Source organism: Girardinichthys multiradiatus, chromosome 15 (genome assembly GCF_021462225.1).
Source record: "Girardinichthys multiradiatus isolate DD_20200921_A chromosome 15, DD_fGirMul_XY1, whole genome shotgun sequence".
In the NCBI taxonomy this organism is placed as follows: domain Eukaryota; kingdom Metazoa; phylum Chordata; class Actinopteri; order Cyprinodontiformes; family Goodeidae; genus Girardinichthys; species Girardinichthys multiradiatus.
Genome location: NC_061808.1, coordinates 17,670,818 through 17,689,335, shown reverse-complemented (window position 1 = coordinate 17,689,335; position 18,518 = coordinate 17,670,818). Strand labels below are relative to the sequence as shown.

At 41.4% G+C, this 18,518-nt stretch overlaps 1 protein-coding gene across 1 annotated transcript in view; it reads right to left on the bottom strand.

The window, feature by feature from the left end:
* The window catches only part of LOC124881817 (tyrosine-protein phosphatase non-receptor type 14-like), a 57,210-nt gene that overhangs the window by 1,680 nt on the left and 37,012 nt on the right, over window positions 1-18,518 (bottom strand). Inside the window, exons 4-19 of the mRNA XM_047387628.1 lie at window positions 16,620-16,717; window positions 13,607-13,674; window positions 13,171-13,241; window positions 12,512-12,599; window positions 12,332-12,420; window positions 12,089-12,176; window positions 11,776-11,858; window positions 10,606-10,666; window positions 10,195-10,261; window positions 7,784-8,238; window positions 6,473-7,693; window positions 5,269-5,409; window positions 2,695-2,913; window positions 1,738-1,866; window positions 325-559; window positions 73-236 (exon numbers count right to left, since the gene is read on the bottom strand). Coding sequence (XP_047243584.1) covers window positions 73-236; window positions 325-559; window positions 1,738-1,866; window positions 2,695-2,913; window positions 5,269-5,409; window positions 6,473-7,693; window positions 7,784-8,238; window positions 10,195-10,261; window positions 10,606-10,666; window positions 11,776-11,858; window positions 12,089-12,176; window positions 12,332-12,420; window positions 12,512-12,599; window positions 13,171-13,241; window positions 13,607-13,674; window positions 16,620-16,717 — 3,277 coding nt within the window. The remainder of the gene's footprint in view (window positions 1-72; window positions 237-324; window positions 560-1,737; window positions 1,867-2,694; window positions 2,914-5,268; window positions 5,410-6,472; window positions 7,694-7,783; window positions 8,239-10,194; window positions 10,262-10,605; window positions 10,667-11,775; window positions 11,859-12,088; window positions 12,177-12,331; window positions 12,421-12,511; window positions 12,600-13,170; window positions 13,242-13,606; window positions 13,675-16,619; window positions 16,718-18,518) is intronic.

Genomic DNA, 18,518 nt, shown 5'->3' with positions numbered 1-18,518 from the left:
TAGATGATTTCTTGTTATTTCCACCAATCTAGTGCACTGACTCCAACTTAGTTACTTCCATCATCTACACACCTCATTGTGCTCGAGGCAGCTGATCATGAGCTCAGCAAGGATCACCACACCAGTACGACCCACACCTGCACTGCAATGCACCACGACTGGTGGATTAAGGCTCTTTGAGGTATCCAGCATGGAGTTGGTGTGCCTCCTCACAGATTGAATTTGTTCTAGGTAGGCTGAAAAAATAGATAAGAAAGGAGTTCTTCTGGTGGGGGGCTTCTTCAGACATTGATTAGTAAAAGAACTGATTATAAGACTACTCACAGAGAAATCCAGGAACATATTCAGGACAACCCTGCTCAGGCCAGTCTGTGTATTGCAGGTGCCAAACCGTCCTCTCTTGGCCCGACAGCAGGTGTTTGACCTTCAACCCCGTGGTGGCGTAGCAGTTGTACTCTGTGCGAAACTTGGTGGTCACCTTGAACTTGCCATAGGTGGCCGAGTTATGTTTGGAGCCCAGTTTGGGCCAGTAGCGGTGACTCTTGGACCTGCCACCCTCCTGGGTAGAAGATTGATATAGTTATGGGTGAAGAGACAGAGGACAAGACAAGAAGGGGTTGAGGCAAACAGGGGTAACGAATTATTCAACAACAATCAGAAGAGTGTGGTGTGCATATGTTTCCAGCCCACATAGAAAAAACATTAACCATAGAGGCAGCCAAGAGACACATGGTAACTCTGCAGGAACTGCAGAGATTGACAGCTCAGGTGGGAGAATCTGTCAACAAGACAACTATTAGCTGTGGACTTCAAAAATCTGTAATTAATGGGAAAGTGGCAAGAATGAAGCCATTGTTGAAAGAAATCTATAACTAGTGCTGGTTGCTGATTTACCAGCCAAGTAGGACAGTGGTCCCCAGGGTCCACTGTCCTACATGTTTAAGATGTGTCCCAGCTCCAGCACAACTGATTCAAATGATTGTATTACCTCCTTAGCATGCCTCCAAATGCTACAGAAGCCTGTTAATCGCCCATTCATTTAAGCCAGGTGTGCAGCAGCAGGGAGACGTCTAAAGCATACAAGACATTGGGCCCTGAGGACCAGGGTTGGTGACCTCTGATGTAGGGGACACTGCAAATGTGGAAGAAGGTTTTCTAGTAAGATGAGCCCATAATTTAATTATTTTACCTTCATGAAAAATGCTGTGTCTGAGTTAATGGGAAGATGGATGAAACGTAATACAGGTCAATCCGTGAAGGACTTGACTGGGCATGAAGCAACGACTCAATACAACCTCAAGATTTAATATCAAAGCATAGTCATTTGTTAAAATCGTCCAGTCAGTCTGGACTTAAATCTAATCTAGAATCTGTCAAGACTTGAAAATTTATGTTCACAGCTGCTCTCCATTCAACGTGACTGACTATCTTGAGCCATTTTTCAACAAGAAATAGGCAAAACAAGTTAAAAGGTGGGAAAATCAAACATATAGACATTTGAAGTTGTAATTGCCACATGTAATTATACAAACAATTGTCTCAGTTGAGCTAAATAGAAATGCACGCCACACTTTTTAATATGTAAAAATGTTTCTTCTTTTCCTTCTATTTCATAATTGTGAATTATTCTGAGTTGGTCTATCACATAAAACCCAACAGAATATATTGAAGATTGTGGTTATGTGGCAATATGTAAAAAACATCAAGGGAGGTGGATACCCCTTGAAATGCTTTTACCTCCTCTGCAGTAACCATTGCGATGACGTTGACACCCTGTTCCCAAATCATCTGCCAGAAGTCTCCACAGGTGTTGGCCAGTGGACCCTGCGTGGCAATGTAGTGCCACTCCTCCCCTCTAATCATAGCCTGGGCACAACAACAAACACAGCCAATTAGTGGCCATTAGTAGGAATACATTTCAGTGTCTTTACTTAAACTCACTTCTTAAGGTCGGACTTAATTTAGATCAGAATAAATTTTACACCTTAAATTGCCAGATCATGTGAAAAATACTGACAGTTATCTCACCCACCACTAGAGGGCAGTAGAAGGAGATTTAAATTTAAACATTTTTCCTTTATCATATGCTCTTGGTAATCCTTTTAATGATGATAAAAAGGCAAAAAGCAAAAAAGACAAAACTTAATCTTGATAAAATTCCAATGTGTAAAACTGTTGCATAATAAGCACATCTCAGCTGATTCTTCAGGCAACCTCGTAATTATAGCCAGAATAAATAAGGTCTTTAAAGTAGAGCAAGTCATTTTTACTGATAGAGAAGTGAGAGGGTTACAGAGGTGCTTCACTCATAGGTTCACAGCAAACCTCAATTAGGCATATTTGAATAAAAGCTAAACTATTGTGAACTACAACTCGCTGTCCACACTATTTGTAACTTGGACCTCAATGTATGATTAGCAGATATATGTATTATTGGAACCTTTTCCTCAATAAATATTTAACCAAGCACATGTTGTCTGTTTAAGCTGGTTAATTTGTTTCCACATTAAGAATGTAAAAATAACAAAATAGTAAACTTTAGGCTAAATTGTAGAAAAAACTCCTTAATTTTGTGCACACTGACAAAAAGGATTCCTGTCTGATGGGGCCAAATATAGATGTCATATAAAGATAGATGCTGTAATCTTCATTAAAACGTTTTTTCCCCATTTCCCCCTGGTGCTCTGAACGAACCTTGATATGGGAGGCATTTATGTAGCCCGTGTTGTTCTCTTTGTTGGGTACCAGCTCGACCCGATTCTCCTCATACGGGACGACGTCGCGGAAACGATTGCGCTCTGCGTTTTCGGGCAAAGTTGCTGTGGTGAGAAGGGAGTCGACCCTCTTCTTGGGCACCTGCTCGTACTCTGTGAAGACCCGGTCCTCCTCCAGCTTCAGCTCTAAGGTTTCGCACTGAAGGTGAAATGGAAGAGGTTAGGCATTACTCTTCTACATACCATCTATAACAAGATGCTGTTAAGTCCCAGGCATTTCTGAATAAGACCTTTGGTATTGGGAGAACATGAAATATTTAAACTTCATTACCACAACTGAAAGTAATGCAGAAGTCTTTCATTATTAAGGCAGTATGTGTTTATTAGGCTAGTCATGTCTGGGAGAGCAGAATTTCTTTTTTTCTTGCTTGCACCCTCCCAGGTCACATTCTTTACATAGCAGCCAGCCCAGAGACGATAAGCTGCACAGTGCCACGCGTTCCACAGCCCACTTAGGGGGTTGCCCCTGTTAGCCTGGCAACAGCCTGGGATAAAAACTGTGTTTCACTGCCCTCAAAATCAAAAACCGGTCAAACAGACTAATCGGGATTTGAAATTTTAGATTATGGTCAACAGAAAGTTGGCAAAAAAGTGTAAAAAATGCTTGAAATTTTTTACAACCAACCCCCTACCTTCAGATCCTCTGCCTGCATTAAAGATCTCTGAGGAAGATGTAAACAGGCTCTTTCAGCGCATGAAAACAAAGAAAGCTGGAGGACCTGATAACGTCTCCCCATCATGCCTGAAAGCCTGTGCAAATCAACTCGCTCCGATCTTCACTAGGATCTTCAACAAATCACTGGAGAAATGTGAGGTCCCCTCCTGCCTCAAACGATCCACCATCATCCCGGTTCCTAAGAAACCCACCATTTTAGGATTAAATGACTACAGGCCTGTAGCCCTGACGTCTGTGGTCATGAAATCCTTTGAGCGGCTGGTGTTGAAGCACCTGAAAGACATCACAGGCCCCCTGCTGGACCCCCTGCAATTTGCTTACCGAGCAAACAGGTCGGCAGATGATGCTGTAGGTCTACACTTCATCCTGCAACACCTCGACCACCCAGGGACGTACGCCAGGATCCTGTTTGTAGACTTCAGCTCGGCCTTCAACACCATCATACCAGACATCCTCCACCAGAAGCTCACCCAGCTCAACATCCAGCCTCCACCTGTCAGTGGATCAACAGCTTCCTGACGGACCGACAGCAGCAGGTGAGACTGGGGAGCATCTTCTCCCGATCCAGATCAATAAGTACTGGTGCCCCCCATGGGTGTGTTCTATCCCCACTCCTCTTCTCTCTGTACACAAATGACTGCACCTCATCGGACTCGTCTGTGAAACTCCTTAAGTTTGCAGACGACACCACTGTCATTGGACTGATCCAGGACGGTGATGAGTCTGCATACAGACAGCAGGTGGATCGGCTGGTACACTGGTGTAGTCAGAACTACCTTGAACTGAACCCACTCAAGACTGTGGAAATGGTGGTGGACTTTCAGAGAACACCACCCCCATACACCCCCCTCACCATCCTCAACAACACTGTATCGGCCGTGGACCACTTCAGGTTCTTAGGAACCACCATCTCTGAGGACCTGAGATGGTCTTCACACATAGACACTGTTCGAAAGAAGGCCCAGCAGAGACTGTACTTCCTGAGGCAACTCAAGAAGTTCAACCTTCCACAGGAGCTGCTGGTCATCTTCTACACTGCCATCATTCAGTCTGTCCTGTTTTCATCCATCTCAGTGTGGTTTGGCTCATCCACAAAACAGGACAGGTCCAGACTGCAACGAATAATCAGGACTGCAGAGAGAATAATCAGAGCTGACCTTCCCTCCATCCAGGACTTATACAGGTCTAGGGTCAGGAAAAGAGCTCCTAAAATCTCTGCAGACCCCACACACCCTGCACATAAACTGTTCAGAGTTTTACCTTCAGGCCGCCGCTACAGAGCACTGTTCACTAAAACCAGCCGCCACAAAGACAATTTCTTCCCCCAGGCTGTTTCTCTGTTGAACATTCAATAGAGTACAGAACAACAGCATACAGATGTTGTAAATGCACCTTTTTATTATATATGTGTATATTGTGCATTGTAAATTGTAAATATGTATATTCTGTAATACAAAAACAAAACCAAAGAGCAAAGTGTACCGGAGTCAAATTCCTTGTTTGTATGTACGAACTTGGCAATAAAGCTGATTCTGAAATTTAGCTTAAAGTGCTGACTCAGTTTGATGTCAGTCAAGTTATTTTTTTTTCTAAAGCCCATTTTGTGTGATTTGGTTTCAGAAAGAAGATACAAACTTCTTGTTTCACAGCTCTGTAATTGAGCACAGTACATTCTCCTGAGAAATAGCAGGAATAAAACAAGATTATAATTCTCTGACAATGACTGCCAAGAAGTAGAACATTGTGTTGAAGTATAATCAGCATGGAGGACATTATTCTAACTTTTCAACATGCAGAATAGTGTTAAAGAGATTTCACCCTTTCGTCCGATGTCGACTTGGCACCTTCCTCAGCTTGATTCTGGGCGACTGGCATCCTCGCCACGTACAGACCGTTGAGCGCCGCCATCATCAGCGGCCTCCTCATGGAGTCCACGGACATCTTCTGCCTTTCCAGGGTCTTCAAGAGAGAGGAAAATCCTGGTGTCATGGCTGCTGGCAGCAAATGCAAGTGGACTGTGTGTGCACATGCGCACGAACAGAACTGGGCGTGAAAATATTTACGACTGTGAGTGGATCAAATCTTGCTACACCTATCATGTCTCCTGTTTTCTTTTGTCCATATCTTTACCTACCCACTTTTAAATTTCTCTTCTCCTTTTCTTATATACCTACCTCTGCAGCTTCCTGTCCTACAAAGAGCTCATCTACATTTGTCAAACGGACTCTTTTTCTTGCAGCCAAACTCTGCATAACATTGCAAAGTCCCTTCTTCCACTAAGGATTACTTCACCTAATCTGCGACGCTATTAAACCACCAAGACAGCCACGCCTCCTTCATCCTCTGTGGGACAGTCAAAACAACAGCTTGAGGGTTTGAGGGTCGGGGGGTGGTTGCCTCTGCACATCAGATAAGCCCGCACATGGATAAACGGATGAGCAGCTTTGGACAGGAGTAAACCCTTTTCAGAGAAAATTTCAAACAAAACCTGGATCCAGGTCAGCTGTACAGAGAAAGGTTTGTTACTAACAGGCGAAAAAATCCATACCAAGACTGCTGTTTCGACCGCACGAGAACGCCCAACTTGAGGAATAATCTGAGGGATTTGTGCAGGCATTTGGCTGCCGATGGGGATTCAAAGGCCAGTGCTGCCTTGTTATGTGCTGAAACCCAGATTACTGTTGATCAGAAGCTGTGAAACCAGCAAGTAAACAACAGATGATAACATTTAAAACTGTATCAGCATGGCTTCGTATGTCCAATAAAGGATGATTTTCTGCCTGAATAACAAATACTTAATAGCTGTATTGCCCAGGTCAGACTTTTTGTTCAAAGACATTTACAAATTATTTGCATTTTCATGGAGGATTCAGGACATTAAAGCATAGCTCTAAACTAACTGATACCATCAGTTAACCCCTAAAAAGTGCAACTGAGAAAGAAAAAAACATAACTCAATTATGTTTCCTTGGGATCAACCCAGAACTTAATCATTAAAAGCAAAATGTGAAAACATTCTCACCCTTTGAGCAATCTCCCTCTCCACTATACTGTCTTCCAAAGAGAACATCTCAGACACCGGCCTCTCTTTTACTGGCTCCTTCCTCACCCTCTCCTTCACGCTGGTCAGGTCTGGTTCTGAAATGGATGGACCTAACACCGCTCCATTTATCCCATTCTGATCCCCTCTGATCAGTGTCCCACCAGCACCACCCCCAGCCACAGATCCGCCAACACTTTGTGTCTGGGTTAGATCCATAGGTCCTTGATTGCAGTGTGGTGATTGATCATGGTTATGGTGGGGAGTGGCGCTGTGACCGGGAGCACGGATCTGAGCATTGACAGTAGTTCGTGGAGGGCCCGGGTAGTCTGGAGGGGGTTTGTTAGGAAGTTTAGCCAGAGCTGCCTGGAGTTGAGCCCTGATACTGATGTCCTCATTGAGGCCTGGGATCTGAACATCCAGTTCAGGCCTCTCCTCTTCCTCCTCCTCCTCTTCACTCTCACTGCTGTGTATCAGCATGGTGGCATTGGAAAGAGTCTTTTGATGCTGGTAAGCCACTGTTGTAGGTGACGCTACTGAAGCCTCAGGTGCATTCTGGACAGGTTTCTGCATGGTAAGCTCCTTTGACTGCTGGGGTGGTGGCTGTGGTTGTGGCTGAGGGTGGGATGGCATCACATGCTCTCTGAGAGTATTCCTCCGATGAAGGGCAGTGTTCACCCCCTTCATCACTAGGCCTTCCATTCCACCTCCCCTCATGCTGCTGATGAACTCCATGCTATGCCTCTTGTCCAGGGCGGACCGGTGCTTAGCGCCTGCAGTTAAAGGTTCACTAACCTCCTGCAGAGACTGATGTACCACGGCCGAGCTGTCTGGCTGGAAGGTCTTCACCGACAGCTGCACCATGCGGGTGACCAGTTCTGGGCTGCTGCCCCCGATGCAGCGATGCCGGTGGCTGGCAAGATCCGGCGTGCTAGTCGCCGGCCTGAAAGAGCTGGAAGGATAAGGTGGTGGAGGGCGTGACATGTGGTTTCTTAACATATTAGCAGTAGTTGCATAATTTCCCATGTTGGCTCCTTGTTTGGTGTTTGCAAGCTCCGGTGTGCTAACAGTATGGGAGATGGAGCTTCCGACATCTCCACTGCTGTCTCCGACTCCATTAATGCAGGGTGAATGACATGGACCCTGGCTGCTGGCAAGGCCTCCTGAATGGTGCCCATGGGACACTGGCTTACTGTAACTAATCTGTAATAACGTTAAAGAGGAAAAACCAAAAATGTTTATTTTAACCAGAAGGTGAAGAAAAAAAGTTAAAAATCAGGAATTCAGCTCTACCTGTGGAGTGTAAGGTCCAGGGCCAGGGCCCGGGCCATGATAGGGACCCCTCTCTCTCATTTCTGGCTGGCTGTACACCAGAGCCTCTGGCTTGCGATAAGCACAGGCATTACTAATGTTCAAACTGTGAAGTGACTGGCTTTGGAAGTCATGGTGAGCGGGGACCATCCTCCGCTTCTGCCGCATGACTGCATCATATTCAGGTGTGGGCCTGTACGACGGAGCGATGATGGCACTGTGGCGGTGGCTGGGGATGTAGTCAGGGCGCATGAGCTCGCTGCTCGGGATGCTGAGGTTGGACGACATGGGCGAAGCAGGGATGAACGTCTGGGAACGATTTAGGGAGCTCAAACTGGGGCTGCTGTACATGCTTCCATTGGGCACGGTCCCATTTCTGAAAGTAACATCCAGACTGGTCTCCGACTTGTAGTAAGGATCTTCATGGAAGATGCTGTCTGTAAGACAGAAAAGACAATTGTCAGATAATAAGCAAGGAAATCTTCTATATATTTAAAAAATGCTTTTGGGGCAAAAAGATAAAATAAATTTATGGTGCCTTACAAAAATACACATACATCTGTGCAATTAAATGAGATTTATGTGATAGATCAGACGGTTATACATAAATTTAAGTGGAAACAAAATTACACATGAACTTCAACATTTTTTAAATTAAAATCTGTAAAGGCTGGCATGAATTTGTAATCTGCCCCCTTTTCACCTTTTTCGGGAGAACATGCAAGACACTATCTGTCGTGGAAAACTAACACTTCACCCTGACACACAATCCCAACTGTGAAACATGATGGTGGCAGCATCATACTGTGGGAATGTTTTTATTTACTCGATACAGGGAAGATGGTCAGAGCTGGGTGGATACAGCAAAATATAGGGGATGCCTGAGAGGCAGTGCCCCAGTTTCCACAGGGAGGGGATGATGCTCCGCTTCAGTATATCACTGTACATGTTGGCATTCATTCCCTACAGCCAGAAGCACTCATGCAGCCCCAAACCATGAAACTCCCATCACCATGCTTGCTTCTGGGACGACAGCCATGGAGACCAATTTGATGAGGTCTGAACACTGACAGCTGGACCCTTCAACTTCTGCAACAATGCTGGCAGCACTCATGCATCTATTTTCAGAAGAAAGCCTCTGGATATGACACTGAGCACATACATTTAACTTCTTTGGTCCACCATGGGGAGGCCTGTTCTGAGTGGAACCTGCAGTGTTGAACCGCTGTATGGTCTTGGCCACCGTATTGCAGCTCAGTTTCAGGGTGTTGGTAATCTTCTCATTGCCTCGGCGATCTTTATGCAGAGCAACAGTTCTTTTTTTCAGATCCTCAGAGAGTTCTTTGCCATGAGGCGCCATATTGAACATATTGACTTCCAGTATGAGGGAGTGACACCAAATCTAACACACCTGCTCCCTATTCACACCTGAGACCTTGTAAGATGAACGAGTCACATGATAGGGAGGGAAAATGACTGGGCACAATTTGGACGTTTTCACTTAGGGGTGTACTCACTTTTTTTGCCTGCCGTTTAAACATTAAGGGCTTCGTGTGGCGTTATTTTGAGGGGGCAGCAAACTTACACTGTTACACAAGCTGTACACTGACTATTTTATAACACTATTTTACAGGTGTCATATCTTCAGTATTGTCCGATCTAAACATTAGGAAACAAAAAAAAGCATACCCAATAATGTTACATCAAAGTCATACACTTCAAAGGCAATTCTATCAATTACAGAATCACTGTGTATGCAAAGTTCTTGATTTGAAAAAAGCAATAAAAAAAAATGTAAATAAAATATTTTAGTCTGATTTTATGTCAGACAGTGTATATGCAATGTATGTAAACATCTGGCTTCAACTGCATACAACTTAAATGAAACAAGCAGGAGCTAAATGATCTTGTTAATTAAAAAAACATGACGGTATACTTTTGATTGAAAGGAAAGCAAATACACAATTATGGTCCACACAAACAAACTAGAGAGTGATGCTTGAGATCCCGCTGCAGAATGATCCCACACCCACGCACCGCGTTGCACACCCTGAATGTTTTTCCACTTTGTTTTTATTGTCAGCCCAAAGTGAGTAAAGCAATTTGGATTATAAGGCAGTCTGACTGTGTGAACGAGTCAATGAAAGAGCGTAGCGCGTGTGAGGTCACTGCTCTGCCCCCCCTCCCGCCAACAAAAAAAGAGACTGTTAAAATACAGAAAGCAGTCATGAGTCACACGCCTGATGGGAAAGACACAATTAGCTAAACTCAAAATGTTTGAGTTATTGTAGGGGAGGCAAAAAATCGTAAGACGTGCTGTGGTTTAAGTGGTAACACGAAGGGAGTGAAACTTGCTCTAAATATGTTCGTGCGAGTCTGTGTTTTACAATTACCTTGAGAGCTCTGCATGTCCTGATAATGCTCATGCACAGACTGGAAGTTGCAGGACTGGGCCCGTGGCTGAACAGAGAAATACATTTAAATACAAACAATTGATAGCATGATTTTCTCCTCAATATGGAGTTTGAATCAAACTGATGTAATATCATCTTCTGTATTACTTTTAGCCAAGGCATTGTCTGGTCTGCTGGAAAGAGGAAGAAGAAATTACCACCCTCTTTGTCTCACTGGAAGCAACACCCTTAATAACCTTTAACACCAACACACATTCAAACCAAGGCTAGAAGTGGGTGTACCATGGCTGAATGTGCATTCCCTACTAAATGAAGTCCCTTATTTTATCTTCCCACTTATAAACAGTTAGAAATGAGCAATAAATGAAAATTACTGCTTGCAGACTATACCAGAGACAGACGATGGTTCCACGTGGGTCTCCTTCTGATTGGTGCAGGAGAATGAGTGGGCCTAAACATAAAGGATGATTCAGCATGAAAATAGTTCCATGAAATATTAAAATAATAACGCATTTCATTGATGAAAGCATGTTACATTGTAAGGCTTTCTCAAAGTGCTACAGTAAAAATCAGGCCTAAATATTTAAAAACAAACTATTTGTAGAATATAAAGTCCTGGCCATAGTTGTTGGCATGCCTTCTAAGAACGTTTTAAGTTTTAAAAAGCCTTAAAAAATTCAGGTTTTATTGCAGAAGCATAATCTCACACTCAAAATTTTAGAAAACCCCAACATTTTCCACCATTTCTGTGTTGATTTAGATTTTTTTTAATCCTTTGCATCATGCCAAAGCAAACAAAAACCTTTCTTGCTTTCACTTAATCTTCTCACCTGATTAAAGCACAACATTCCAGTTTAAGGCCCGGTGGCTTTTAGGAAATTTTGCATGTTAACGTTTGTGATGGTAGGACAGTAAATATCTTTTTTTTGCTGGCATCACTCCAAAGCAGCCAGTTGGCATGTAAACAGCATGTAATAGTTGTTATGGAGACTCGAACTCGGGATCTCCAACTCTTTTCTGCAGTTCTCTAACAGCGAGATTTGAAGATTTTTTGTACCTCTTTGCTCACCGAGTATGGTGATTAAATACAGGAAATATGGATCTTCGTCAAGCCTAGTGGCCAGACATATGGGGGCATGTGTCACGTTATATTTCTACCCCTAGGAAAAAATGGATTGACAACAAATTAAAAACTTCCTAGATACACTGATTAATGTAACACCTTCATGTGTAAATCATGAAAAGCTTCGGTTACATTGATTTTAAATGGATTTTAGAAGTACCAATAACTGTACCAGAGAATATTTTGTTAAAAACAATTGGTTCTTCACATTGAATTTTCCCTAACTTTACTCAAACTAAAAAGATAATTCTTTCTAAATTTCTCAGTGTGAGATTATGCCACTGCAACAAAAAGTTGACATATTTTAAGGATTTTTAGACATCTTTAACAGCGGCAGCAACAAATGTGGTCGGCACCGTATGTTTAGCCATTACATATCCTTCAAAAGGTTTCTGCACTTAGTTCTACGATGGCCTTTGGCTGACCTCGAGACTTACTCTGTGCAGATTTTGTTTTGTTTGTAGAATTTGTGTCTGGCCGTGAAAAGACGAGCAATGTACTTGGCCATTTCCATATCCTCCTGCAGATGCACACACACACACATACACATACACACACACACACACACACACACACACACACAGAGGGAAAAAACATTTAAAAGAACATCAACCAACACAGCAGTTCCATTTATTGGATAACAACCCGCCCATATCTTTCTTTTGTGGTGGCATCTGCAGATGTAACCTTCCAGCTCCTAGGAAGTGTTTGTGTATGAATACCAAGAGCACTTGCAGACACAACACTCACCATGTGAAAATTGATGGTGTCGTCTCTGCTTGTTATCTCCACTGTGATGGCTGACTTGTTGTGTGCTATGGTACCGATGTCCTTCCACCTGTTGCAAACACATCCAAAAGAAAGAATGGTCAACGACAATTGCATTTTCCCACTTGAATTTCATACATTTATACAAGCTGCATGACTTCTTCTTCAAAGATGGGTTCTGAATCGGTGTAAAATATATATATATAACAAAAGGGGGAAACTAACTTGTGGAGCATGATGGATCTGCCATTTCTGTGTTTGACAAACACGCCGACAAAAGACATGCCGATGAAAATGTCGTTTGTGTAGTTGTCCTGTTGGAAAAAAGGAAATTAAATAATAATACATGCAAATAGTTTTACTAAAAAAAACGTTTTCCCATATTTTTTGTTGTAATATAGCCACCTTTGCAGGAAAACTCTCCTGGCCAAAACCATCCAGTTTTTCCATCTCCTTGATGTACAAAAGTTCAGCTTCAGCCGGCGGCATTCCACTTTATAGAAACATAGCATAAGACACAACCATTTCTATGGTCTGTGTTGTTTTGTGGGGTTGAAATTATCAGACACTAAATAACGTAAATGCATTTTAAGAACATGAATTTGCTGTTGATTTTCTCTAATTCACACAAGGTCAAAACTATACGTACAGCCTCAGATATATAAATACACACCTCTAATATTTGGATGAATGTCCCTTAGATGCATGTATGGGGTCTGAAAATGTATAGATAATACCCCATAACCAGGTCTGTGTCAGGAAACCAGCTATTTCAATTAATTCTACCAATTCAGCTGAGAAAAGAGGTCAATGATCCAGCCAGAAATATACACAAAGCTTTTTTATGGCTACAAAAGCAAACTCCACAACAAACTCAAACTTGTGCACCCAGTACTTGTTTTTAAAAACCTCTGAAGTTTTATATTATATCATTATTCTATCCTTGAAAAAGAAGATTTCATAAGCACAATCAAAAGGTTTAAATTCACATTAATCGTATTGCAGACTGCATGTACACCTCTGACCAGAACATTTCATACAGATTATAATTCAGCAATGAGTACCAGTGACTCTTATGCTCCTCAGCAACTTTCTTGGTCCACTCCTCCAGCACTTCATCCCCATTGGGCCAATTCTGCAAGGACAACACAAAACCAAATGGCAAAAAAGACAATAATAAAGTTACAACCTAAACATCAGGGAAGAAGAGAACCAATGCTGAAGATCAGGAAGACAACAAAACTACTTGGTCTCGAAGAAAATGGACAAGTGCAATCTGCTTGTTAAAATTCAGCCATAATGGTTTTGGTTGTTGAATTAATAAAATCTTTCTAAAATATATCTACATGATTTTAACGTCACCACACACTTCAGTAGTAATCTAGCCTGTAAGCAAAGTGTTCCAGAGGCATGCACAAGAAGGTACGCCTTCAAGCAGTGCATGCATGAAAAGAACAGGCATGCAGTCCTTATTTGAGAAGTAGAAGTTTGAGGACTCACCACTGGGAAGAGCACGTACTCTCTGAGGAAGTCCTGGGATGAAAAGTGGGTGAAGTTTCCAAAGTCAGCTAAAAATCAGAGATAAACATTGAGAATAATTTAGACCAAAGTAGCACATTTAATAAATATAACTTAGTAGTGGCAGATCACTTTTTATGGAAATTGAAATGAAATATAGTTGAGGAAAGCTTAATTTTTCACATCATGTGTGAAAATTAGATGAATATTATAACTTTACTGTAATTTATTTGTTGCCTTTGAAAGTTGTGTTCCATTTAAAATCAATTAAAGTAATAAAGCAGCATCATTTTACTACAGTAAATCTATAGCTTGAAGCTAAATGTCACGTACCTGAAGCGAGGCGAAAGAGTAATAAAACGGGCAATTATCATTAAGGATGACTAATTTTGTCAAATTCTGAAACCAGCCTTTATCAGCCAGTGCTGTAAAATGCCCATAGCATTTAAGAAAAGCTGAATAAATTTCTAAGAAAAGAAAAACTTAACATGCCAACGTGTCAGACGAATTACAGCCATTCCAAATAACAAGAGAGGAAATGTTTTCATGCAGAAATGTTTCAGTATTCCTGATAAAAATAAAAACAAATAAAGGATGTTTTTTCTGTGGATTGACAAAAAATGTGGCTGAAAATGTAGTTTCTTTCTCCATGTAAGCTAATTTTTTATATATTTTTAAAAAGCATTTAGGGTAAACATTAGGTGCAAAACATAGTAATAATTCATAATAATATATTTGTAATAACTTGTTGGGACCACAGCCATGGATGTCAACATTAAACTCCGGTACAGACTTTTCTGGAACTTTCAAAATAAATTGCATTTAACCGACTTCCAGCACAACTTCAGAAGGGGAAAGGGGGGTAACAGCAGACTTCCCATGATGCCACTGCCCGTATAAAACCCCCGCTTTTCCAATGGTTCTTTCTCTTCCACTGCTCCTCTGCGGGACCAGGACAGGGGAGGCACAGCGCGCTAATGTCTCTTTGCTGGCAAACAGACATCACTCTTCAACTGGATCCGAGAGTGTCATACGATCATCGATCATATGCACTGAGTTAAGTAGAATGAATCACTGTTCGTGTGTCCGGTAGATTCATTCATGAATGGAATTAAGGTACAAGCCTGGCTTGACTTTTCTCTGTGAGGTCTACAGAATCAAGCTGTGTTATAGAGAGGTCCCAGCAGAGACGCTGTATCTGCGACTCCGAGTGGTTTCCCGAAGGACAACGGACGCATCACCGTGGTCACCAGTAACTTGCCGTTTGGTCAGCGGACAGAGCGAGCCGCGCCATCAAACAGCTAACCTTTTGTTCACAGAGCTTTCTTCAAACTTCGTCGTCGCCCGGACAACTCCTCTTCAGCACGGTTCACATAGGAGGTTAGGGTTTGGGCAGAGAAAGATTTAGGGTGAAATGATCTAAACGTTTTTCATTTTATGAAATTTGGTTTTGTTTGTGTTGAACTCAGCAACTTGGTGCTAGCAGACTATTTGCAGCATACGTGCTCAGTTTTGTGTTCTGTGTTTGTGTGTTTTTAAAGTTAAAACAAACTTTATTTAAAGGGTGATTTTAAACACAGAAGATTGATCATAACGCTCCGTCCGCCCTTATGCAATTTAACCCTTTTATTAACGGTATTTTAAGGGTGTGTGTTTGATTCAGGTGCTAGGCTAACAGCTTCTTTTGTTAGCTTTAACTGCTAACAGCTAAGAACACGTGCTTGCATACTTAAGTCCATTTCTCCAGAAAGATTTGGTTCTTTTCCAAAATACCTCCCTAAATATTTTACTATTTCCTTAATAATATTTCTTTAAATATTATTTCAATAAATAAAGGCAGCTAATGAGACACTGTTGAGAGTTAGTCATCCAGAAGGTTGGTTTTATTCAGCAGATCGTTCTTTAAAACATTATTTTAATAAAATAATATTTTATATGATCTTGCATTGTGAAGGGTTGTCTAAATGTTTGCTGATTATTGCCTAAGTTAGTTCCAAGACTAACTTAACTTCATTTCCAGATTCCTTCAAGATAATCCTTGGTTCTCAAACATAAATAACATTGCATAGTAATGTTGCATCACTCTTTTGGTCATGATTTTCAACCATCTTTAATCAACTTGTTTATATTGTACATAGCCCATTAGCCTTCGTTATTCTTTAATTCTGCTTGGTAGTTTAGTTGGATTGTTTTAGCATAGTAAAGAGTTTGTTGATTGAAATATGTTTGACTTTGAGTTGACTTATTTTTGTTAATACATTCTTGTATTTTAAGAAATTGTGTGAATTCATTCCATGTGTGTGCAGAGTTTTGCTGTTCAATAATGTCAGAGCTCGTCTCACACCTTTCTATTTTGTCCTAATACCATTGCCTTACTGGGCTGGTATTCACAGGACAATCCTTAACAGACCGGAATATTATTTGATAAAATATTAATATTAAATAATATTCTCAGATTCATAATCACAACAAACTCTTTCTGATTAAATTAATTGCTCAAGTATTTGTATTGTATTTATATTAACTATATGAGAGTACAAAAATATGTGTCCAACACATCATCAAAGCCTCAGGAAATAAACATCTCCATGACCTGCTCATTCTGTAGATAGGGCTAGTACTGAGCACTAACTGCTGTCTGTTGGACAAAAGGAGGCCAAGTGGAGGATCTTGTCTCCCTATTGATAAGGGTCTTCCTGATGCTATGACGCTCACCTTGGAGCTGCTGATAAGCTAACAGTCTGTTTACATTCCCCCTGGGACACAGACTGCACCCAGGAACAAACCAGAGAGCACCAAGAGGGCATATTTGTGTGTATGTGTTAGGATTGATACCATAGGAACTCAAGTGGACTGGATTCTCCTTGTGGTATGAAGCCATATAAGGTATTGGAGTCAAGATGACCCAAGCAACAATGAGTTTGCACCATCTATCTCTCTCTAGGAATTTATTCACATGATTTTTTTTTTTTTACTGTCCATGAGTGTGTCTTACCTTGTACTGCTAGTCCAGCTAGTCTGATCCCCTGCTCTACAGTGCACTGCAGGCGTCCATCCAGCACCTCCTTCTTCACCTGCAGATAATACTGATACCTACAGAGAAAGATAGGTGTAAAGTAAGAAATTATCCAGCAAGACGAGATAAAGAGTGTATGACTGAATCTTCCGTGTGACAGTGGGGTTGCAAATTAATATGGTTAACCTGTGGTAGCTGATGTGATTATCTGTCACACCTCCAAATGTTTTTAGCCACATAACAATAGGAAAATGTATGAGTGGAGGAAGAAAAAAAAGCCTAAAAATGTATCTAGAGCCAATTAACAAATGCCAAAGGTCATGTCTTAAGGACCTGACACAGGAATGACTCTTCGGTCCTGCTGTTTACCAACCTTTTAAGCTACCAGTTTAAAACATTAGATATATTTAAATTATATTATAATTTTCTTAAAATCTTAAATCATAAATTTCTTCACTGATTTTGGATCTGATCCACTTTTGGGCTCTTATGAAATATGAGAGATTACGTCACTTGTTCCAAACAAAACAACTTTAAAAAAACCTCTGGCTAGAAAACATTTCACTACTTAACTTACTGTAAACTATGAGTGAACATAAGAAATTTCTTAAAAACATCAGCTGTTAAAGTGGTTAAGAAAAGGTTTAATTTTTTAACCCTGAAAATTTGGGTTTGAAACAACCTAAACAAGAAAACAGTGAAGGTGCAGAATGACCAGGACACATTAAGTGAAGTAACATCTCTATGATTATGGTCAGATACTGAACTGAATATGAGCAAAAAGAAAGTCCTTCAGCCTAAAGTAATGTTATTGAGGACTAATTAAAATGGTTTCAAGAAAGTTTGGCTTCCGGAACCAAAATATAAAACAATAAGGCCTGATATGGCTCTTTGGACAGCGCTGGGGGCCAGGCAGAGACGGCAAAGTATGCAAGAACCCCCGCAATTTTTCTCCTCAAGCCGGAGTACCCGGAGAGAACCCTTGCATGCACGGGGAGAACATGCAAACTCCATGCAGAAAGACCCCCGGCCAGGAGTCAAACCCAAGACCTTCTTGCTGCAAGGCAACAGTGCTCCAAACTGCACCACCGTGCAGCCCCTCAACATATCAAAATTCTACAATAATACCGATTCTTTAAAACACAGCATGTACATTTTGAAGAATTTTTTACTATTTGTGAAAACAAAAATGCAGATTCCAAGTTTTCCCCAACATATAGCTAAAGTCTAAATTTGTCTAATTCGCGTGAACTCGATGTCATGCAAGACTCGTCACATGAGCTGGATGCATCGTTACGTCCCTCACTAACCACTGTTTTCTACATGCCATTTAATGAGAATTAATCCTACTGCTGCCCCTAGTAACTCTGCACAAAGCCTTTCCTTGCTCAGTGTCCACTGTCAAATTTTGTTTATCTATTGATGATTATCAATTAACACGATAATATAGCCATGTTATATTACTTCCAGCCAGTCGAGCCTTGTTAGTAAATGTTTAGTTTGCCAAAGCAGTTTGTTTAAACCAGAAGTGCTTTAAAGTTAATGAACAGCAACCCTGGAATTGGTAGTAGCTTTAAAAGGAAACCTGTGGCATTAAAATAAATCTGAGTAGGTGAGTGGTGACTTATTAACTTTCAGAAATCCTCCAGAATTTGGTTGGGGGTTAATGTTAGATTTTTTGAGAAGCCACAAAGTCTCTGAACACCATCTTCATGTTGGAAACTATGATGTCTTTAAACTCGTCACATTTATCCAAAGAATGAGAGGGGAGCTTGTGCATTAGCGATGGAAGGATTGCAAACATGCTGACAGCACACAAAAGACGTATTCTTCTGTTTCTGGTCCGTGTGACAGAAAATGTGCGTCAAGACTGTTCTG